This window comes from Hippopotamus amphibius, chromosome 8, assembly GCF_030028045.1.
Source record: "Hippopotamus amphibius kiboko isolate mHipAmp2 chromosome 8, mHipAmp2.hap2, whole genome shotgun sequence".
NCBI lineage: Eukaryota > Metazoa > Chordata > Mammalia > Artiodactyla > Hippopotamidae > Hippopotamus > Hippopotamus amphibius.
The window spans coordinates 93,241,045-93,265,449 of NC_080193.1; the positions used below are offsets into that span (position 1 = coordinate 93,241,045).

General features: G+C 34.7%; 1 protein-coding gene across 14 annotated transcripts in view; it reads left to right on the forward strand.

Annotated features, from left to right (window-relative positions):
* IKZF2 (IKAROS family zinc finger 2) overlaps window positions 1–24,405 on the forward strand; it is a 164,131-nt gene that overhangs the window by 125,397 nt on the left and 14,329 nt on the right. For 12 of the 14 annotated variants that reach the window (XM_057744949.1, XM_057744951.1, XM_057744943.1 and 9 more), the window contains one exon: window positions 16,266–16,403. The exons of the other annotated variants lie outside the window; for them this stretch is intronic. In XM_057744949.1, coding sequence (XP_057600932.1) covers window positions 16,266–16,403 — 138 coding nt within the window. The remainder of the gene's footprint in view (window positions 1–16,265; window positions 16,404–24,405) is intronic. 14 annotated transcript variants of the gene reach the window in all.

Sequence of the window (24,405 nt, forward strand, 5' to 3'; positions counted from 1 at the left end):
GACCCCTTTGATATCCAAATTTCTTTCTTACTTGCATTTTTACAATATCTGAAAGCCTTGCTTACTTCCCTGAGTTGTTATACTATTGGAAAGTCAGATGAGAAAAATAGTTTAAAAGAGAGAATGGAAATCATATCAAAAAGGAAAATTTCTGTGATGGGATTATGAATTTATTCCATAAGCCTAAAAAGTTCTTTCTTGACTTTATAGTTTTTATTCCCCATAAGTGTTTTGCACATTTGTAATAATGAAACAGTATCAAATATATCTGTCTTGTGTCTTAGATTTCCACTTCACCATCTCCTTGCTGTATTATAACTTTTTTCACATTTATAATTTCGGTGGCTCCTTTTCTTATATTCATCAACCAACCAGTTAGTTAAACAATTATTGTTACATTTGCTATGAGAGAAGTGGGCATACCTCTGAGTTCGATGGTTTATGTATTATGTTCATTATTATGGTTGTACATACCACACTTTAGGTTGTGGTAAATATCTGTGGTATGAATAAACAACTGACTTGTATATACTTTTAACAGCGGCAAAAATTCTGAGATTTCAGCATTTTTTTAAGTAATTAATTTATAGACAAATATAGAAATAAGAAATAATTACATTCTGCATGATAAAGAAGAGCCAGGAAAGCATAACTGTTACACTGCCAAAATATTTTACAATGTGTATTTTGTTCAGTTCCATTTAGCTTCCTTATTTCAGGTGTTCAGTTAAAGAAATCTTGTGAAACTTGTTACTTAAACGGAGTGATAGAAAAGTAGATGTCAACAATATACACTCTTATGAAAGTAATCTTACATGACGCTTTTTCTTTTTACAGCTATGCCTATTTTTTTCCACAGTGAGCTAAAAATAAAAAATAGATTCTTTTGCTTTCAATTGTCTGTGATAGTTTTCATTTAAAAGGTTCATCCACACTTATCTACTATTTTCCCTGGTGTTTGTGTCCTTACACTAAGTTTTTAATTTAATTTGAAAATTAATCATACTACATTATAAAGCAAATGGAAATATTTGAATGGTTAAGTAATGTCGGCTCTGTGAATTCAAAGCTAATGTCTGTCTCATTGAGGGTTGTATCCACAGCACTTGAAGACTCTCAATAAATGTATGTTAAATGAATGATAAAAGAATCATATGTCCTTGCTCAGCACTTGGCAAACCCTATAAAAGAACAAAAAGTACATTAATGCTGGCAGTGTGTACCTACTTTATTATCATAGCCCAGTGTTTCTCAATGTACATCCACAGAAAAATAGTTACTAGGGAAATTAATAGTTGTTATAAAATACTTTTATATTTAAAATAATTTGGGGAAAACATTGGGTTAAACAGATTTTATTTGCTTGTTTTGTTATTGACTCTAAGAACCTTGGTATGCTTATGTACATTGTGAATCTCTGTGAAATCCACCTAACTGTACTAGTTCACAGACATATTTGAACATTTAACATTCTCCTTTTTTGCCTTTGGTAAACTCTGCCTAGAGAGATAAAAGTTATTTTACTGTAATAATTTTTGATGGACACCTAATTATACTGAAGTGATTTAGTGGAACAGAGGTTCTCTTTGAAAAATAGCTCACTATCAGGTAGGGATTAGTTTTCTTTCTAAAGTATTCTCTTTCTACGTAATCTATCAAAAAAAAAAAAAAAGCTAGAGTCATTAAGACGTCTAAAGATTCAGAAGAAAAGTAGATGTAGGTATTTCTCAAAAATTCTGAATTCGGCAGAATTTTGAAACTTAGTAAAATAAATCACAAAGAGGAAAATTACCAACAGTTTTAACTACGTGAAAATTAATAACATCTTAAAAACCATAAATTATTTATAAGTCAAGGTTTATTAGCCTTAATAGACACAGGATTTGAACAAATCAATGAGAAAGAAGATAGCAATAATAATGTAATGATAAATAGATAAAGGTATCGAATAGATGATTTGAAAGGATGGCATAAAAATGGCTAATAATTTTTTGTTGTTTAATGTTCAGTTTCACTAATGCAAATTAGAAAGAAGTATGATTATATTGAATTGTTTAGCACAAAGATTCCCAAACTTTCTTGGTTCACAGTGCCCTTGATGTCTCAGTAAGTTTTTGCAGTGCCTTTAGGCCTAAAATATATATACCTAACAGTTTCACTTATTAGGTAGTCAAGTCCAAACGACTTAAGTATTTCTGTCCCAACCACTTTATAGCCATTTGAAAAATAGTATACCTAAATTGAAAGACAAAATGTTTTCATTTAATTCTTAAACAGTCATAGTTACTAACGGGGTTGCACGCCTTGTTGGGAACTGCACAACTTCCCCAACTTGGGAATCAGATTGGACACTGTCCTCTCATTTCCTGTTCCACACTGATTTTCACACAGTACTTGCCTTGTGTTATAGCAGCTGCTGAAACCTAGCTTCACAAAGATGACGTCATTGAAAGGAATGTATTATAATGTTGAAACTGTGAGCAAGTAGTTCACATGGCACCTGAGGGGTGTAGAATATTATTATTTCCCTCAAATTTTAAAATATCCTGTGCTTATCTTGCTTTAAAATATCTTAAGAGTGTGCTTCTGTGTCCCCAGAGTGCCTTGCTACATCTCGACACAGGCCTAGCACATTAGTGGAGAATTTATTATTTTAATGAGAGTACTCATTGTTGAGAGTATGGTGAAATGGCTCTCTCGTACAGTACTAGTCTGAATGTGAATTGGCAAAACCTTTTTTGATGCAGCAATATAGCAGTAGGGATCAAGAACATTATTTATACATGGGGTTCATACAATAAAACCGACCACTAATTCAGATAAAGTATAACTTATGAAGACTAAAAACAGAAATAATGACAGTTGTGCCATATTTCACAGCTAATTTTTATTCAGATTAATTTATAATTCTATAAGCAATCGCTAAGAAAATCAGATGTCAAATTTGTCTTGTGCATTTATTTACAGGAAAATGGGTATATTTAATTTTATTAATGGAAAATGAATGCGATATATGCATAATGCTCTGTTCCTGATTTTATATGTGTCATGATAAATGGTAAATATATTTTCTGTATATAGATGTGTTTTTTTGCATGTTTCTGTATGTGTAAACAAACATACATCTATATAAAGAATAAAACATTTACCACGTGAATTAGTGCTATTGTAATTTGTTTTATAGGTTTCACTAGGATAACTCTTGAAGTGACATATTTCAAGAACATATAAGTGAACAAGACTTGGTTGTGCTATATAACTTCATAACACCCTATGAATTTATGGTAAACATTTCTACTTCACAATTCTTTATGGCTATTTGATTTGTCCTTCCTTCTGGGTAGGTGTGTGGGATTCTTAGGAGTATAGGTTGCAAGTATTTCTTATTTCTAATTCTTCATAGTGACAGATGGAGAAAATACTAGAAAATTCTAGCAAATTTGTTTATAATTGAATAGTTGTCAGGATTGTCCAGTTTTCTTTACCGCATCTTCAATTTGTAATTCATTGTTCAAGTCAGTAGTCTCTATCTATATCTCTGACAGATTACACTGATAGTTCTTCTCTTTTTTGGTCAGTGTAGGATTTTTATGAGGGACAGTATGTCAAAGAAGAGACTATGTGTTAACTTTTGAGATGGTTGGGAACACGGACCCTGCTCGCTTCTGTGTTTTAGGACTCCTAGTATTGTAACATATATTCTTAGAATGATATTTATAAGAAACTTTATTTCAGTTACCTGAATAGTATTGAAAATAAAACTTACAAAGTTAGTGGTATTTAATTTCTTGGTATTTAACCCTATTACTAATATAATTTTTGCTTCCAATTATGATGTAGTTTTAGGGACTAGATTTACCCTCCTACCTTGAACAACTAGAATACCAGACAAAATATTCAATGACTTTTAGACGTTGAACAAGAGGCACTGTAGGACTGTGATCCCTGAGAAAAGAGAAGGAAGTCAGTGTGGCCTATGATTACCCCAGCTTTCTTCCTAGAAGCAGTTTCCAGGCCACAGTGCAGAGACAGCAACCCCAAACAGAGCCAGGCAGTCTCACTGTGAGGAGACAGAGATCAGAGTCCAGTGCTTAGCTATGCAAGGCAGAGTATCAGGTAGAAGGAAACTGCACAAAAAAAAACTCAAGTTTTTCAGAGGGCCTTCTTTACTCTTTGGCTAAATAGTGATCTCCTTACATGTATGAGGAAACTACCTGAAGCTGGGGAAAGAAACACCAGAAAGCAGAAGGCCAAATAATTCCTGGAGCTCACGGAGGGCTGGGAGGAGTTTATTCTCACCAGCCAATGTGTAAAGACTTTGTGATATGCAGGGCATTGAGTTAAGTCCTCAAAGGTACTGCCATAGTACTGCGGCTGAATTAACCTGGAGACTAAAGCGTTCTCTGGATCTCCCTTAAAGCATAAAAGCAAATACCAGAAGGATCAAACTGATTCCAAGTAATGTTACTGCAGAACAAGTAAACCATACTTTTAAAAATGCAACAAAATCTAGAACCCACTAATGTAAAATTCACGATATCCGGCATCCATTAAAAAATTAACAGATAAGGCAAAGAAGGTGGAAAGTATTACCCACAATCAGTAGAAAAATCAGTCAGTAGAAACAGACTCAGAAATAACCAAATGGTGGAATTAGCAGACAGGGTTGATTAAACAGCTATAATGAATATGTTCCTTATGTTCAAGAATATGAAAGAAATATGAACATGATGAGAAAGGAAGTGGTACTTGGAGGAAAATTTATAGAGTTAAGTGCTTATATTAGAAAAGAAGAAAGGTCTCATACCAGTTAAGCTTGCTTCTTAAGAGATTATGAAAGAGGAGTAAATTAAATCTAGGGTATCTAAAGAGGGAAATAATGAAAGTGAAAACAGACAAATAATAGAGAAAAATCAATGAAATCAAAGGATGATTCTGTGAAAAGATCAATAAAATGAGTAAACCTCTAGCCTGGATCAACCAATACAAAGAGTGAACATTCAATTTCTCAACATCAGAAATGAAAATGAGACATCCCTAAAACTCCTATAGCCATTGAAGTATAATACGGAAACATTATGAACAAGTTTATGTCAGTAAACTTGAAATAAACAAATTCGAGCAGATGAAATAAACAAATTTCTGGAAACATAGAAATTATTGAAGCTCACTCCAGAAGAAATAGATATTCTTAATAACCTAATATTCTTTCCAGGAATTGAAACTGTATTTAAAAACATTCCCACAAGGAAAATGCCAGATGACTTCACTTTTAAACTCTGTCAAACATTTAAGGAAGAAATAATGTAAGGAGAAAATTCTTCCAACAAATAGAAGAGGGAGTAATACTTCCAAATTAATTGTATGAGTTCAGCATTACCCTGATACCAAAACTAAAGACATTGTAACATGAGAAAACTGTATAGCAATATCCCTCCTGAACATAAATGCGAAAATCCTTAACCAAATCTTAGCAAGTAGAATCCAGAGATATATAAAAAAGGACAGTATATCATGACGAAGTGGGGTTTATCTCAAAAACTCAAAGTTGATTTAACACTGAAAAAAAATCAATCAATGTAATTCTCTATATTAACAAACTAAAAATATCTTATAATCATCTTAGTAGATACAGAAAAAGCATTTGACATAATTCCGTATTTATTCATGATAAAAATTCTCAGCAATAAAATAGGAAAGTACTTTCTCAACAGGATAAAAACCATCCTTGAAAGACTTTCAACTAACATCAAACTAACAATAAATGAATGAAAGCTGGGACTTCCCTGGTGGCACAGTGGTTAAGAGCCCGCATGCCAACTCAGGGGACACAGGTTCGATCCCTGGGCTGGGAAGATCCCATGGGCCATGGAGCACCTAAGCCCATGCACCACAACTACTGAGCCTGCGCACTGAACTACTGAAGCCCGAGCACCTAGAGCCCATGCTCCACAACATGTAGAGAAAGCCCGTGTGCAGATACCAAGACCCAACACAGCCAAAAAATATATACATAGAGAGAGAATGAAAGTTTACCTTTAAGAGTAGGAATAAGGCAAGAATGTCTGCTCTCTCCACTTCTTTTTGACATTATACTAGGAGGCTTGTCAATGCAGTATGGCAAGAGAAAGAATACAAATTGAAAATGAAAAGACAAAATTGTTTTTCGTTTTAGGTGACATGATCACCTGAAGTATAGAAAGTACCAAGGAATTTACGAAAAGAACTAAAATCAATGAGTGATTTCAATAAGTTCATAAGATGCAAAGTTAATAAAAAGAAATCAAGTTTATTTCTACATGCTAACAATGGACAGTTGGAAACTGAAATTTAGAAAGCAGTGCCATTTATTATAGCATCCAAAATACATGAAAAACATAGATAAATTTAATATGAAATAGTTAGGTTTATGTAATTATGTGCAAGAAATATTACAAAACATTGCCAAGAGATATTAAAGAAGACCTAAGTAAATGGAGAGAGATAATATGATATTTTAAACAGTTCAGTTTTGTTAAGATGTTAATTCTCCTGAAATTGAGCCCATCAATTCAATACAATCCCAGTCAATATCTTAGCAGGCTTTTTTTTATAGACACTGACAAACTGATTACAAAATTTCTTTGGAATGCAAAAGACCTAAGATAACCAAAATAATTTTGAAAAAGCAAGACTGGATGATTTACACTACCCAATTTAAAGACTAACTTTTTTTTTTAATTTATAGTAATGTTTATTGCAGATGATTTTAGTTTGTATTCTTCATACACTTCAGTTTTTACAATTTTCTATTTATGTATTTATTTTTACAGTAGGTCCTTGTTGGTTATCTAGTTTTAAATATAGCAGCATGTACATGTCAATCCAAAAGTTTGGTTTAAGGATAGACATAGAGATTGATGGAATGGAATGGAATAGAGAGTCCAGAAATATACCACAAATATATCATCAATTGATTTTCAGTAAAGATATTGAGATAATTTAAGGAGGAAAGGATAATATTTTCTACAAGTGGAGCTAGAACAATTGCTTATCCACATTTTTAAGAAGAATTGTATATGTTTTGTTTTTAGATTCCACACGTGAGATCATATGGTGTTTGTCTTTCTCTGTCTGACTTATTTTATTTAGTATAATACCCTCTAGATCTTTCCTTGTTGTTGCAAATGACAGGATTTCATTTTTAATGGCTGAGTAATATTCCATTACATTTATATACCATATCTTCTTTATCCATTCATCTATTGATGGACGCTTAGGTTGCTTCCATTAAGTGATGGGGATGTAATATACAGCATAAGAATTATGATATGAGGACAGATGGTTACTAGACTTACATGGTGATCTTTTCATTTGCAAATGTCAAGTCACTGTGTAGTACACCTGAAACTATCATAGTACTTCAAGTATATTTTAATTTAAAAAAGAATGATATAGTCTTTACCTTATACTATATACAAAAATTAGGTTGAAATGAGTCATAGACCTAAATGTTAGAGCTAAAATACAACTTCTAGAAGAAAACAAAATAAAAAATTATTATGACATTTGGTCAAAGATGAAACACACCAAATACAAATCATGGAAGAAAATATGTATAAATTTTACTTCATCAAAATTTAAAACTTTGCTCTTCAAAATAAACTCAGAAATAACAAAAAGGCAAGCTACACACGGAGAGAAAATATTTGCAAAATATATACCTGATAAAAGACTTGTATCCAGAATATGTAAAGAACTCTTGCAACTCAATAATAAAATCACAGGCAACACAGTTACATAAAGGCAAAAAATGTGAACAGATACTTCACCAAAGAAATACAGGAATGGCAAATAGGCACACAAAAGGTCGGTCTCATGACACATTAGGAAAACAAATTAAAAACACCACAAGATATCACTACATACCTACTAAAATGGGTAAAATGAAAAAAAGATCGAAAATACTTTATTGGCATGGTTGTGGAGCCATTATAACTCTAATATATTGCTAGTGGAAATGCACAGTGGTGCAGCCATTTTGGGGAAACAGTTAAGCTATTTCTTATAAAGTTAATCATATACTTAACCACTTCTAGGTTTTAACCAAGAGAAATGAAAACATGTCTGCTAAAGACTTGCCTGCAAATGTTCGTAGGAGCTTTATTCCTAGTAATCATACACTAGAAATCCCCCAAACTAGTAAGTAAACAAACTGTGGAATATTTATATGATGAAATAAAAAATAATAAACTACCAATACATGCAAAAGCACTGATGAATCTCAAAATCATTATGCTGAATTAAAAAAATTAAAAATAAAAAGACTGCTTGCTGCATGATTCAGTTTATATGGAATCCTAAGAAAGGCAAAATTGTAGTGACAGAAGCAGATAAGTGGTTGCCAAGTGCGGGGAAGGGAATTGGTACAAAGGAACAACAGGGAATTTTTTAGGGTGATGGAAATTAAAATGCTTTGATTGTGGTGGTGGTTATACAACCATATACACTTCCAAACTCCTTGAATTGTGTACTTAAAATGAGTGGGTTTTATTTAATGTAAGTTGTACCTCAGTAAAACTGATTTTAAAAAATAAAAATCTATATGTATTATAACAGATTTCAGGGGCAACAGATATTTGAGGAAGATGGTTGGAAGTGGCCATGTAAAACTATGATCATGTGATTGAGCCCTACTTTAGCTTATCAAGTCAGAAGTGACAACTCTAAAACTGTTTTGTCTTCCCAACCTCTCTTTTTATTTATCTTTTTCTCTAAGAGTTCTCAAAGTTATAGTTGGGGAAAAAAAATGACTTAATGGCTTTAGCTGTGTTCTGACAACACATTCCATTTGGCATTTAATGTGGTGTTGTGGGAAAGAGAGACTCCTACAATCAACACTTGGGCAGACCGTTTATCTTTTGCTAGTGGAGATGATTAATTTCCATGCTGTTCCTTCTTATATACCCCTCTTAAAAGACTGCAGCAGCATGACCAGCAATCTAAGAAAAATTGGTCAGTGTAAGTTTTTCCACTTGAATTTTAAAATTCAGACACACAAATCAGTTTGAAGTAGAGTTGATGTAAAGTTTAAACTGGATCACTGTCCTCAAAAGATGTTGTCAACATACAGTAGTAAACTCCCATAACAAAATAAATATTTCTTTTTTATATTTTTACCAGTAATAAATAAAATGGTACTTCATCTAGAGGCTTTTCAGTCCCAAAATTTCTTATAAAACAAAGTTAATTTTAACTCCTTCAATAATATAATTAAGGTCATTATGGTAGAGTTAAGAAAAGTATTTTTCACTTTGAAATTTTAACTCAATACTGGACCTAGAGAACGTGATAATTTATGAGTTTCTATAGACCATTGTTTTTCACCTTCAGTTATATAAGCAACCACCTGGCAAGCTTGTTAAACATGGAGACCTCAGAGTACCACTCCCAGAAATTCTAGGTCCAGCATGGTGCCCAAGAATTTGCATTTTAAGAGCACTCCAGGTAATTCTAACATAAGGAAGCATGCAGTTCATATTTTGAGAACCATTGCAAATGGTTAAGCTAAAACATGTTTGAATATAAGTAGGGAATGTTGTATTATAACAGACAGTTAAATAAATAGAATAGAGGAAATATTTAGTTTTACATTTCCACAAATTGCCTTGTCTTACAAGTATGTGATTACTTTTTTGGTGGCTAAGCTTTACTAATATGTCATGCTTCTATTTATCAAAATAGAGAGTTACTGCACATTCTTCCAGAGCCATAGCATACCAACATTAAAAGTGATAGTCTATTGCTGTCTAAACATGATGAAATGAAAAGCTACATCTGTCTCTACTCTTTAAAACTCCACTGAAATCACAGTAGACATTTATAGACATATAAACCCATAAGATCAAAGACAATGAGAAAGGATAGAATAGCAGCCAAGAGGAAGATGGAAAGAAGATAGAGGGATGGGTGGTAACAGACTTCATAAAACAGAAGACTCTGGAACTTTTAGTGATTATAGAAGGGAATAAAGGATGAGTAGCAAAGCCATTTGGCACTAGAGAATCCTGAGGAATCTCTGGACTGGGAAGAAACAGTACTGTTGATGGTAGGGATGAAACTCTGGATTAGATATAAAAGGATTTCAAAATCTGAATACAAAACAGTCAGACCACAGAGCCACTCTCTCCCTACAGTGAACCAACTACAGGAAAATAGCATTTATTTTTTGGAGATATTGAATTGGAAAGGTTCTATCTTAGGGATTCCAGGAAAAGTAGAGGGTAGGGGTAAAACAAAGGACTTAAAGCAAGGAGATTACAAAGCAAAAGACTATAATTGAACATTTAGATTCCTGGCCCCTATCTTGCTTTACTTCTAGAATACTAATATCCAGCTTCATATCCCCCCCCGGGGCTGGAAATTAGAGGCATCTTCTCTAAGGGAATTGAAAGGTCCTAGAGAAAAGATATGGATATTTATATTTGGGGATCTGACAATAAAAAGGTTGCTTCATTACCTTTACTCTACAACAGTTCACCAGTAGTTCACAAACCTCACCTGTGTTTTCTGAACTTCCCATTAGCTTTTTAGTGCCTCACTGTTAAATATGAGTGGACAATAAATATTCAGGCATCAGACATTTAAGGAAAGCCTCCAATACAGACACTAATATAAAAAGACAAAGAGCCAGAGAAAACACGCTATATAAAAAGAGAACTTTTTTAAAGAAATAATTATGCTCAGATAAATGTTATTGTATTCATGAAAAAAACAGAATACTATTTTTAAGAAAAAGAAAAGAGGTCATAGAAATTTATATTTGCCAGAAAATATTTCACAGAAAGATTCAAAGAAAAAGGTGAGGAATTTTTCTGAAAGTAAAAAGGGTAAAAGGATAGTTAATATGAAGGGAAAAAGAAATTTCAAGAATCAGTCCAGAAGGTCTAACATTCAAACTAATAGAAATTCCAAAAAGAGAGGACAAAGAAATGGATTATGTTTAGATAGGGGTGGGATGGGGGAAAGATTATTTCATTAAGTGCCTTTCAGGGCTATTCAGTGTTTTTTCAAGTATGGGCATAGTAACTATGGTAAAAAGAAAAATAATTATTAAAGTAAATAAGAAAAGGACTAAGAATCCTAGGGCAAACTAAGTCGACATATCATAATTCTAGAATCTGGGAAAAAATTGTTACCTAACAGCAGCAACAAAACTATTGTTTTATAACATGGAGAAATATTCAAGATATATTGTTCAGTAAAATAAGCAGATCGTAAATATAGTGTATAAAGTGACCCAATTTCATAAGAAAATATATCTTTGCATGCATGGGGAAAATACAGTAGGATGATATAAAAATGTTAAAGATACTTATCTCTAAGTGATAAAATTATGAATAATTTGTTGGTGAATTTAAAAATTTTCTAAATGATGCATTGCTTTTAAAATTAGAAAAAGATTCAGGGAAAACCTGTGAGAGGAAAATATTTAAAGAATTAGGAAATTATGTCATTCAAGAAAGCACCACTTATTAGTTCTTGCTGTGAACAAATCACCGTGCTAAACTCTTTCGAGATTACAAAGATATATAAGACATTATTTCAATTTCTCAAGAAGCTCACGATCTAACATGGGAGATCAAAATGAATGTATACATACAGTTGATTCTTGAGCAACACAGGGTTGGGGCACCAAGCCCCCTTCCATTGCAGTGGAAAATCTACATAAAACTTTACAGTCAGCCCTCCACATCCACAGTTCCACATTTGTGGGTTCAGCCAACTGAAGATTGTGTAGTACTGTAATATGTATTTATCAAAAAAATTCACGTTATAAGTTGATCCATGCAGTACAAACCCAAGTTGTTCATGGGTCAGATGTAACCACAAATAACTCAAGACAGAATGTTACAAGTTTCCTAAGTGTGAGGACCAATACGGTTACAGTTCTTTAGCAGGAAAGATCACTTTTAGACAGAACACGGTTAGGGAGATTGGAAGGATGAGTAGGATTTCAAGAGGCAGAAATTGCGTGAAGCCATTCCAGAAAGAACTAAGACTCAGAAGTGTAAAATCAATCACAAGGTAATTTTGGCTGGATCCTGGGGTAAAAGATGGGATATATCCTTTGGGACCAGACAGCGTAGGATGCTGAATGCCAGGTATAGGGAGAAGTTGAGTCATTGAACGTTGTTGAGGAGGGGACTACAATAAGTATACAAGGGAAGAGAATACCTGGTTTGAAGTCTGTTACGCCCACGCAGGCTTGTAGTAATGAAGACTTGAACTAGGATGTTGGTTCTGGGAATGAGAAAGAGGCATAAACGAGCAATTATTTGGATGTGGGAAACAAGGTAGGAGGCAACAAAAGGGGCTGCCTTGTTGTGAGTCTGGTTTACTAAAACAGTGGTAATGCTACACAAAAGATCAGTCAGAATAAAGAAATGGTTTTGTAGCGATAATTTTGGATATGTTGAATTTTAGATTTCAGAGGAATGTGTATGGGCAATACTCAAAAGGCATTTGGAAGCATGAGTTTGAAATGCAGTCATTCAGCAAACATATATTGAGTACCTCCTATGCACTATCAATTCCAAATTGAGTAAAACACGACCTCAGTCCTCATGACAGAGCTTGTTGTTTGGACAAGGGAAACAAGTATCAAGTGGCTAATTACAATGCAATTATCGTAAGTAATGCACCAACAGGATATGGACAGAGTGCTGTTAGAGCCCAGAGCAGGGGAACTGTGTCCTTGGGTGTACCCTGGTCACTTTTAAAGTGCTTGTGACAGGGACTTCCCTGGTGGTCCAGTGGTTAAGACTGCAATTCCACTGAAGAAGGTGTGGGTTTGAGGGTTTGATCCCTGATCTGGGAACTAAGATCCCACATGCTGTGCAGCACAGCCAAAAAAAAAAAAAAAAAAAAAAGTTTGTGACAAATAGGACTTTCCAAACAAGGGAAATTTATTCCAGACATGATTTGGACATTTCATAGAAATGAGGGCTTAATCTAGAGGGCAAAGCAGGAAGAATACTGTCCTGGGAGCAAAACCTGGAGGTACATATATATTTGCCAGGTAGGAAAATGTTGAGAAGCCAGGGAGGGAGGATGCAGAATCGGATCCCAGAAGCTAAAATAGGAGATTCAAGACTCCTGAAAGTTTGATAGTAACAAGGAATTAGGAAGACTTAGGACTGATTAAAGTCTACTGGATTTAGCATTTCAGAGACTATTGATGACTTTTTCAAAATGTTTCAGTAACAGCAGAATGAAGGTGTTTCAGGTAGTGAAACTGTGTAAATAATAACATTTGTAAAAAAAGAAAAGTAGCAAAAGACTGGTCCTCTTCTATGAAAACACACACACACACACATGTAATGTTGATACAAATTAATTCACAGAGTTTATAACTATTACATTTAAAGTCATCATGTATAGGGAGTAAATATAAACAATACTTTCATGACCTTGATTTTTAGGAAACATGGATGTTTGCTAAACTTATTGTGGTCATCATGATGTGTATAAGTCAACTCATTCTGCTGTACTCTTTAAACTTATACAGTGCTGTATGTCAATTATATCTCAAAAAAACTAGAAGAAAAAAAGAAATATCAAAGAACTGACAGGAAATGGGAAATCTCGTAGGGATAGTAGAGCCATTGGATTTGTCAGAGACTGTTGATGATGTTTGAAAATAATTTCCAAAAGAGTAGCAGGGCATGATCTAGACTTCGAAGGAGCTAAGTACTTGAGAACAAATAGAAAGAGATGCTAGCAGTTCCCGGAAACACTGTCTCTCCTCCCCCGCCCAATCCCCATTATCTGACTAACTTCTACTTTTTCTTCAGTTATCAATCTAAATGTTCACACATCAGGCAGACCTTCCTGTCCAACCTTCTCAAACTAAATTGGGGCCCCCATGTTATACTAGCTTACCATTCTTTAGCTCTGTAGACTCTACAAGCAATTTGTAACGTACTGCTTGTACATTTGTTAGATGTCTGTCTTCCTCACCACTGTCGTTGCATAAGGATAGGCACTATGAGAATTTGCTCTCCACTCTACATTCCGGCCTTGTCCCAGTGTTGGTACATAGTAGGCTTTTAACAAAGATGTATTAAATGAGAGATGTAGGAGGATAAGACGGAGCATTTCCAGAGCAAATTTGTCAGATGCAGAATAGTTATAAGAGATGTCAAAGTCCAGCATATCACCCAGTATGTGGATTGCTGGAATGGAATGCAGATAAAGATTTGGGCAAATTGAGGTTATACTTTTAGAGCAATATTCAAATATCTGTTATACTCACAGAAAACAGGGATGGGATGAGGAGGAAAGAGTGATGTTTTTAAACAAATAGATGACAAAATGGGAGAAACCAAAGTAAAGCAGATAGGATAGAATTCTAAAATGAGGGGAGTAAAAAGTATACTGTCTTTTCTTCCTTATCTGGGGAGTTGGGAGTTTATAGAGGGTTGTGAGCCAAGGGGAGTGGATGGGAACTATGTTTTAATTAAATTTAAAAGGTGTCAAGTTGCTTAGAGAAATAGGGGGAAGAAGTATAGGAGGATATGTTCACAGTAAAACATAGGTATCACGGGATGCAATGCAACAGGACTTAGGAAGGGGAAGACAGAGATGATGGACCTAGTTTACAGTGGGATGTTAACTAAAATGTATATGCTTAATAAGTATTAATTGCTTGATAGGCTTGTTCGGAGCAAATTCGTTAAAGGCTTTTTGTCATATGTAGCCCCATGTCTTGGGATGCAATTACATATAAATATATACTATTTACATTAATGTTTTTGACTAAAAATATTTTCTTGTATTTTTTAATGCTCTCACGGTGGTACAAGAGTCTTCACAATATACAAAGCTACCTGGTTTTTACTTCCCAGAAATTCTTGGTTCTGAAAAATAGAAGTTACTTTGCCTAATATTTTTAGAAATGACTAATCCTGCCTGAGATAGCTTTTCTTTTTTAAGACGGTTTACAAAAAAATTGTAATTTTGAATTAACTGATTTGAGTTTATATGCACCTCAAATACAATCTAAAGGTTTGTTTGGTTTTTTAAATCAGTGTAGTGAAATTTTTATGCAGATGTGAATACCTTGTCTTGTTAAAGTATTTCAGTTTCATTTATGACCAGTATCGTAGCATGGGACCTGGAGTTGAGGATGCTATCTTTGACCATGAAAAAGAGTTGTCTGTTTGTCCTCTGGGCAAAACAAAAAGATTCCTAAGGGAGTCAAATGAGAGCAGGTGACTTGATTCAGTGTGCTTAACTGAGGGCTTTGGCAACAGACCACCTGGCATTTTATGGTTTTCTATAGCCATTCAACACCAAGAATCAAAGTGCCCTGTGATACCCTTGTGAATAGTTATACATTAAAACACACCTCTTTCCCTAAATGTGTTTTTTTTCTTCTTTTTTTTAGTTTTTTTTTTTTTTTTTAATGTGAGCATTGAAGTATTTTACCAGGTATGATGAGATATGCTATTAGAAAATAATTCATTTCCTGAATGTGAAATATGTAATTAAGTATCACTATCATTGTATAACTAAATGTGTTAGGGCTTCGGTGGTTATCGTTAATAATACTGACTCAAAGCACCTATAGGTTAATTCCTGGTAATATAAGAACAGTGCTGATGTGGGAGAATAGAGTGATCTGCTGCAGTTTTGCATGTGTGAATAGCTAGTACCAAGGTGCAGAGAAAAGAGAAACTCTCTGCTTTTATCTGCACTTTTTCTCATCATTTGAATTCTTTCTAATCTTCTTGGTACCCGTGAATAATCTTTTCATTAGACAGTGACATTTCAAGTTGTTGGATTTTAGTTTCCTTCAGTAAGATTCTCTATTCTTACCACCCCCCAATAAATAAAAATAATTCTCATCATGTATCTAGGACACTCCTGATTTGTCTTTTGAATGAGTCAAAGCTGAGAGCATTGTGTAAGAGTAAATATTAGTGTTGAGAGTCAGGTAATTTGAAGGCTGATCAATAGCGTCTCATGATCTAGGATACAGTCAGAGCATGATTTTGATTCAGTATTTCCCCCTATCACCAAAGGTACCATCTGCCTTTTCTTGCTGTCTTTTAATCTTAGTAGAAATTTATTATCTTTAATCGCCTCAATCAGAGTGTGGAGGAGGAAGAGATTTAAGTCTGAAAAGCATATAAATGCTTCCTCCAGACCATCAAAGCTTAGCTGGTAACTTTGCTTTGGATGAGACTTGACAGCACACTCACCTTGAGTTCTCTTCACAGTGGGTAAACCTCACAAGTGCAACTACTGTGGACGAAGCTACAAGCAGCGCAGTTCACTGGAGGAGCACAAGGAACGCTGCCACAACTATCTCCAGCATGTCAGCGTGGAGGCTGCGGGGCAGGTCATGAGTCACCATGGTGGGTAGCAGTGGCATTCACCATTTTCATTCTCCCCTGCTGCTTCTGTCGTTTGTTATGGGTTAAGTAGTTCTCTCTGCCCTTCAGCATGAAGGTAAAATTTTACTCTGTTTTAGAGCGATTTTGTATCACATTCACTTTGTATGGGATTGTCTTCTTAAGTACTTGAAGTGAGTTGAGCTTTGGGACACTAGCAAACAAGCTATGTTGAGTTTTTGGGATACATCCAAATTATTTCTGATAGCATGTGTTTGAATTAACATCATAATGGCAGCTGGCCTTGAATACACCAAAGTAAGGTACTGTTTACTCTTCTTTTCCATTGGCTGCACCAAATAATTTGAGATGGTTTCACACAAGTCTATAGGTTTTTCTAAAAAAAAAAAAATTTGGTTATTTGTGTATTTTCATTTCTCTTAGGTAAGTGATCAGTGATATAATTGAAAATGTTTCCAATCTGTCTTGTGATTTGTCTTGGAAGTTACTGATTTTGCTTTCTACAAGTATGGGGAACAATTTAGACCAAAATTAGGCACCACTTCCCTCCACAAAAGTAAAAACCCAAACAAAACATCCTGACCTCCACAATACACAATAGCAGGTAGGAAAGCAGTCCCTGAGTTTTATTGGTTAATAATTATCTGTAACTAAGAAATTCAATGTTAGTAAATAAGCCTTACAAAGGAGAGTTATGAATTTTAATTGTTTAGATTTGGAGCATCTCTTTGGTCCTAATAATTATATTTTTATACTGAATGATTTTATTATTCATACAGGTATATACAAAAATGTTAACTTATTGATACATTTGTATCTTTCATTTAAAAAAATTTGGCCAGTATTAAATAGTACAGTTGGGAAATCCTATAGTCACTTTTAAACTATAAATACCTGTTTGATATTTATGGACAGCTCAAGGATTACCTGTGAGGTTATTGTTTGCTTTATATAGTACGTTCTGTGGAACTGTGCTTATTGGACAGCTAGTGTTTACTTGTTGAATTGGGAATCTTTTAAAATTTAAATTATTTTATTATCCTGAATAATTGAAGCATTTCTTTGTATTGAGGATAATTTATAATATCTAAAGAATCAGATTTAATTCCGTCACTGTTGTGAGTCTGTTTGTTTTTATATTATTATTATTATCAACCAACATTTTAAATAACCTGTCTGTTTTAAGTCTTTGTAATTGCAAGCTTGCATTGCTGGGGCTTATGACGGTAGCATAGGATCCAGAGCATTGGGGTTAAAATGGTGGACCTAGAGTCCAACAACTCTGGTCTGGCTATGTGGTGTCTGAGCTTGTCCCTCATAGGCTTGGTGTGAGAATTAAATGTGATTGGATACGCAATACAACCGCAATAAAAAGTTCTTTTTACTATTTCAGGGCAGTAAATATTAAATAATAAATATTGCATCCCCTATAAAGTTATGTTACTTATCAACGTTAACTTAGGGCATTTGAGGTTTCATTTACTTACTGAGCACATTGTTTCTGTTCAAATTGTTGCTTTTAGAGGTGGCTTGAGGCAGGGTAGCTGATGGAGGCTTGGGGCATGCCAGAGTTTCCAAAGACACCTTATGGCACTATTGCTAGATTTTCTGTATAATGTTCTCTCATTGCAGTTTTGACATTTGATTGGATTATTAGTTGTATTAACTAATTTTTCCATTCACAGTTATCTATGAAACTGTGTTGCAAACACATGTGAATAAGAAATAGAATCTCTGCTAAAAAACTTTATATTGTTATAGGGAGGTAAGGTGTACATAAATAATTATAGTCAACATGTAACTATCTGTTGATAGATTAATCAGCTATAGCTTAAGTGATGCCAAAAAATTTAAACAGGTATATTTTGGGGTAAAAAGACTTCTGAACGACTGCAGCCTCAGCATCAACCCCTGTTTCCCAGATTGCTTAGCCCTTGACAGGCAAAGGCCTTTACGGATACCTCTGAAACTAGAAGAGTGAGGAAAGTGGGAAAGACACTCAGGTATTGGGTAAAGCAGGGAACAAGCCAAGAGGGAGTGTGTGTGTGTACGGGAGGGGGCAGGTAGGTTTTGATATCATTTATAGACCCAAATATTTGTTCTTCAATAATGGATGGAGTTTTAACCATTCAAGTTTATATTATTGCTATTTCATCCTGTACTTTTTCTAGGTGTGTTGTAATAATAAATTGAGATTATCGTTAATCTATGCTTCCTTTTGTTAACATGCTTAATGGGGAACTGACTGTATGAGGTAGGAGTTGATAAATGTTATAAGAGAGACAACACAGATAAAATGCTGCTGGAGTTCATTATTAACCTGTCTCACATACGTGGCTGGGCATGTGTCTCGTTTTTGACAGAGCCACAGTGAAATTCATATTTACACCCTTCCCTCTCTTACTGTCCTATCACATCATGTCTGTTATTTTGTCTTTTCTGTTAGCAGTATAGATACGGGGGTTGCCATCTCTGTGGTCGGCCATTAGCTCTTTGTAGTTAACTGCTGTTCTTTCTTTTTTATATCTGACCTTGTTACATTTCCTAATCTTTCTTTCCCAAAATATGTTCTTCCCCATGTTGGTTCCTTCTAGTGAGGAAGCATCCAAAGTCAAAGAGACTTTCATTCACTTCATTCAGGAAACATATATCGAGGGCTTGCTATGTGCCAAGCTCTATGGCATGTTCTAGGAATATAAAGATAATGGACACAATTTTGTTCTTATGTTTGTAGTCTGGTAGGAAATACATATAAGATAAATAAAATAAAACAAAGGGTCTAATAAAGGTGAATATACACTTCTCCAGAAGCACAGATGCAAAAGTGACCTAACGCTGACTGGAAAAGTCAAGGAAAGCTTCTTAAATGAAGTGTTTGATCCATACGCAAGGATGAGAAAAATTGCATAGATCTGATAGATACACAGAAAGTATACATTCCAGGGAGAGAAGTTACCATAGGCTAAGACTTGGAGGTATAAAAGAACATTAACAAGTTTCTGAACGTTGAACACAGCTGGAGTTAAAGGGGTGGTAGGAAATGAGACTAAAATAATTGGTTGTGATGCAAAGGTAGAGCTTTTACATGCTAATCCAGTGTTTGAATGTCATTGGGGTAATCAAATTCGTCTCTTACAAAGAACAGTGTCACGGATGTAGAACAGAGGATAGATGCCTGACTGGAGTGTGAGGAGAGACTAGGTGTGAGAATGCCAAGGAAAGACGAAGAGGAGCAGCAGGAGAAAACGATGAAGCATTGAAGGCATATTTACGAGTTAGAATCAAAAGTCCTTAAGTTTGATGGAAAAGGAGGAAATTAATGACTTGTAGTTTTGGAAGTAAAGATAATAATGAATTGGGTTTTATGGCAGATTATCTTATTTGAAAGTTATTTTATGCTCATTTTTCAAGTCTTCTCAGCTTGAAGGAAAAGCTCTAAAAAGCGAAGTATGTAATTAGCTTTTCCTCCTTGCCTGAAGACAAAAATGAAAGTGTGAACCAGAAAGACAGCCAACTTTAAAGCAAGAATATATATTCTTCAGTTTACGGTTTGAATTATTTGGTAAAGGGAATTTCTTTGTTCCAAGGATAGAGACATAAATGGGAACCTTTAAACTTCCTAGTAAGCTTCTTCAACCTGTTTCCAGTGGGTGACAACATTTCCTTCATTAAGATGTTTAGTAAACATCCGTTGACTATTCCATTTGTCTCACACCATAAAAGGTACTAAAGACACAGAGTCAAATAAAATGCAGTCCCTATCCAAGGTCACTTACCAACTACTGGAAGAAATAGACCAGTAAACCAACAGTTACAACATTGAGTGAGAAGCATTGTGGGGGCACAGAGGACAGATATCTAAATCACAGTGGGTGTCCGAGAGGAATTTCTAGGGAAAATTATGTTTGACTGGGGTTTTGAAAGGCAGAATAGCCAGCCAAATAAATGGAAAAGGGTGTTTCATGTGGAGAGAACAGCATGTGTGAAGAAATAGAAGTCTAAAAGAGCATGGTAGGTTAAGGACCTAGAAATACTTATGTATCATTAGAGCCTAGTTGGTAAAGGTAAGAAAAATTGGAAGGTGATAAGGCCTAGAGAGAGAGGCAGCAAACAGGGCATCAAGGGCCTATTGTGCTAAGGAAAGAATTTTGTACTTTACCCTAAAAATATTATTACATTTACATTTTATTTCTAGAAATGTGGGAGATGGATCAGAAGAGTCAAAATAGGGCCAAGCAGACCATTGCAACAGTCTCCTGATTGGTTGAGTTGGGCTTAGTAGCCAGCAGTGTGCAGAACAGTTAGATAACTGAGAGCAACTATAGGTGTAGGAGCTAAGATACTTGGTACCTCTGTGCATACATATATAAGGAGATGTGATAGGGAGGAGGAGGGGCAGGAGACTGGGTGAAAGGAAAACATCTAGGAATTGCCACAAGTGTCTACCATGGATGACCAGGTAGATAGTAGTGCCATTCACTGAGATGGAAATTAGGAAAATAAGAGAAAGTTTGGGGAGGAAATAGAGATTTCAGTTTTTGAACACATTATCTTTTAGGCATCTAAGACAGCCAAGTGAAATTATCTAGAAGGAAGTTGAATACATAGACCTCGAGCTCTTAAGAGAAGTCTCGGTAGGCAGTAAAGATGTGGGAGCCATCACTAGGTAGGTGGTAGCCTAAAGTAATAGGTTTTATAAGGTTATAAGGGTAAGCATAGAGTGAGACATCTAGAAAGCCAAGAACACATTAGGAAGAGGGGAAAAAAAGAAGAGCAATGAAGCCAAGTAAGACCAGAGGAAGGGAAAATGGAAAGAGTGATTTCAAGTATGGGCACTGTCCAGTGTTGTCAAGAATATCATTAAGATAAATGAAAAGTTTGTGTTCCACAACATGGAGGAAATTTCTGACAAAACAGAAGACATCTGTTGTTTTTCTTGTCATACATGGCCTCCTCCTCCTGTAGTTAACAAGACTTCCATTTTCCTTTAGAGAGCTGTCCTCTCCCATTGGCTGAAGCCTTGGTAGGACTGTCAATCTAGCTGCTCTGTCCTCTTCTGGTGGGGGGATGGACACGTGACCTAATCTAGGTCCCTCAGACTGTATCTTCTTGGAATTTGAAATTTGAGTGGATTGTTTGGCCAAATAGCTATGTTGGGAACCCTTGTATGGTTCTATCTTTATGATTTATCAGTGTGATGAGATAATGAAATAATGCAAGGATAAATAAATTTTACCCTGATTATAACTTCAAAAATAAGGTCAGGGAAGATATTTGGTTATGACGTTTGTTCTAACAAGTGAAGTTTGCATATTAGTATTTTCTTAGCTTTACCTGATGTCTCACAATGCGATTAATGCATTATTGAATTAGCTAGAGAATTTGTTTTGTGTTTCAATCAATATTTATCTAGAAACACTTTGATGAGTTGCACCCAGATCCATGAAAGCAAGTAATTCAGATTAGTTACATAATATATAAAATGTATCAGATCATTTCTCAATGGCAGACCTTAAAAATATTTTAAACTTCTTTATACATAGTCAACAATCAAATAGTGGCTAACAGCCCAGGCTCGGAGTCACACCACCTAGGTTCTACTCATATTCCCTGCTAATTAGATATAAACACTAAGAAAATCCTTCAATCAAAATATTTTTGAAAAAAAACATTGTAAATCAACTATACTTCAATTTTTAGAAAAAAAAAAACATGCTGAGAAAATTACATCTTTGTGTCTTTGTTTCCTCATCTGTAAAATGGAGATGGTAATTGTACCTATCTCAGGGGGTTGTTGAAAGCATTAATTCAATTATCAAATGGAAAGCCTTAAAACAGTACTTAGCACATAGGGTGAATCTGTTGTTGTTATTATTATTACCAGTATGATAGAAACAAGACTAACATTTGATATGTAAAGGACTGTTGTGAAGTAGAAGTTAGACCAGAGCTCTGCCAAAATCATTGTTTTCAGTTCACATGAGCTTCATTGAACTTGGGACAGATCACCTGAATTGAGGTGGATGTGGTGTGGGACAGTTCCCACACCCAGGTTTCGTTTTGAGTGTTAAGTGTGTGCAAATATGAAAATTCAAGGTGAGACTTAGAGCAAAACTGCCAAGTTTTAGACTATTCATTTCAAAACTAATTAGTATATTCGATTTTGGGGCAAACCCTGTTAACCAGTTTTGCTGTTTTTTAGCAAAATTTACAACAACAAACTTTTTTTTTTTCTTTCCTTCTTTCGTTTCGGATCTTGGTTCATGACATGTTTTCATCTTTGGTCCATTCATAGCCTGTTTTTCAGTTATATAGTTATTTTTTAATAATGTAGTAAGCGTCTGTGAATTCAACACCTAAAACAAAAGTCAAAATTTTGACAGTAATCTGTATCTAATTGCATGGCTCCCCTCCACATTACCACTGCCATGCCATCCTCCTGACCACCCCCCCCCTTGTTTGAATTCTATGGTCATTCTTTCTTTGCTTTTCTTTTTAAGTTTTTTTCTCTTATTTTAGTTGTTGCTAAGAAAGGACATAATGGTGTATGTATGTTGCATGTATACATATATAAACAAATATACAAAAAGTATATATATGTATAAACAAATATACTTTTGGCACTTGTATATCATGCATTGTATCAGTATAGAAAATGACCTAAGTGTTTGTAAGCCTCCTCTTGGAATTTTTTTTCCAAATTAACATCCAATAATTACAGAATCCTTTGCCATTAAAACAGAGATTGAAGATTGAATTTTTCTGGCCCATCCACCTGGCCATACTAGGTTAACCCAAAACTTAGATTGAATGTCGATGTCTTTAAACATGTCTGAATTACAAAAACATTTTCTGATGCTATTTTTCATTTCTTCAAAATCAGCAACCTGTATTGGTTATTAAATAGGTCACCTGAATTGTGCACTGGATTTTCTTAACTTTCATCTCTTGCTTTCTCACTTTTAGTGTCTGCCTTTACAAAGGATAATGCATTGTGTTTCACACAGTGGGGCTATCCCTTTACAAATGAAAGGAGCAAAACAAATCACTTTACAGTGCATGATGAACAAGTAAAGATATCCTACAATATGAAACCGTAAGATTTCCAAACAGTGCTGGCACAAATACAGTTGGAGAAAGCAATAAAGTCATGGTCTTTGCTGTGAATGTTGGTTTTAATCAACTGATCTGATCTGTCTCCGATGTTACTCTCTCTTTAAACGTCCTTTGACAGTATTTTTATTCAAAAACAACTTTTATAAGTTCTGTGTCTACACCATAAATGTCAATATCTAATGTCAATATCTATGAGCTAATATATTAGCCCACAGCAACTTAGACAAATGGGATAAAGAGGGAGCAGAACTGAAGAGTTAATGTCAAGTGAATTAAAGCAGTAGTTTAGTGAGCAAATATGCCAATTTGGAAATGGATTCTTTTATCCTGCTGAAGAGCTCTTTTTAAAATAAATTACAATCATAAAGCTGTCACTGTTTACTATGCATAGACATGTTCAAAATTGGATCTCCTTCATGAAGGCTGCTTTGTGCAGGTATGTAGCTACTGCCAGTAGGGCTCACAGCTCACTCAGCTCATCAAGTAGAAAATCTGTTACAGGAAAATATATGGGTGAAAAAAACACTGATTAAATATTATGCTGCTCTTCTGTGTGTCTGTGTAAGCTTTCCTCCAAAACAAGTTGACTTAAATTGTTTTAGAAAAATAAACTCCAAAAGCCTTGAGAACAGTGCAGTCTTAAAGTAGTATTGATTTTAATCAATGTTAAAAACACTTTCAGAGGAATAAGATGAGAAACAAGAAGAACATGTTGGCCACCAATAGTGGCAACAGTTTATGTCATTGATCTGAGAGAGACTTGGATAAAAACAAATCCTCTCTGTGTGTATGTGAGTAAAGTTAGAGGGTGTACTTTAACAGCAGAGGTTATTCTTTCTACTTGCTTTTATTCAAGCATACTAGCTTATGTTCGTATAACACATATTGA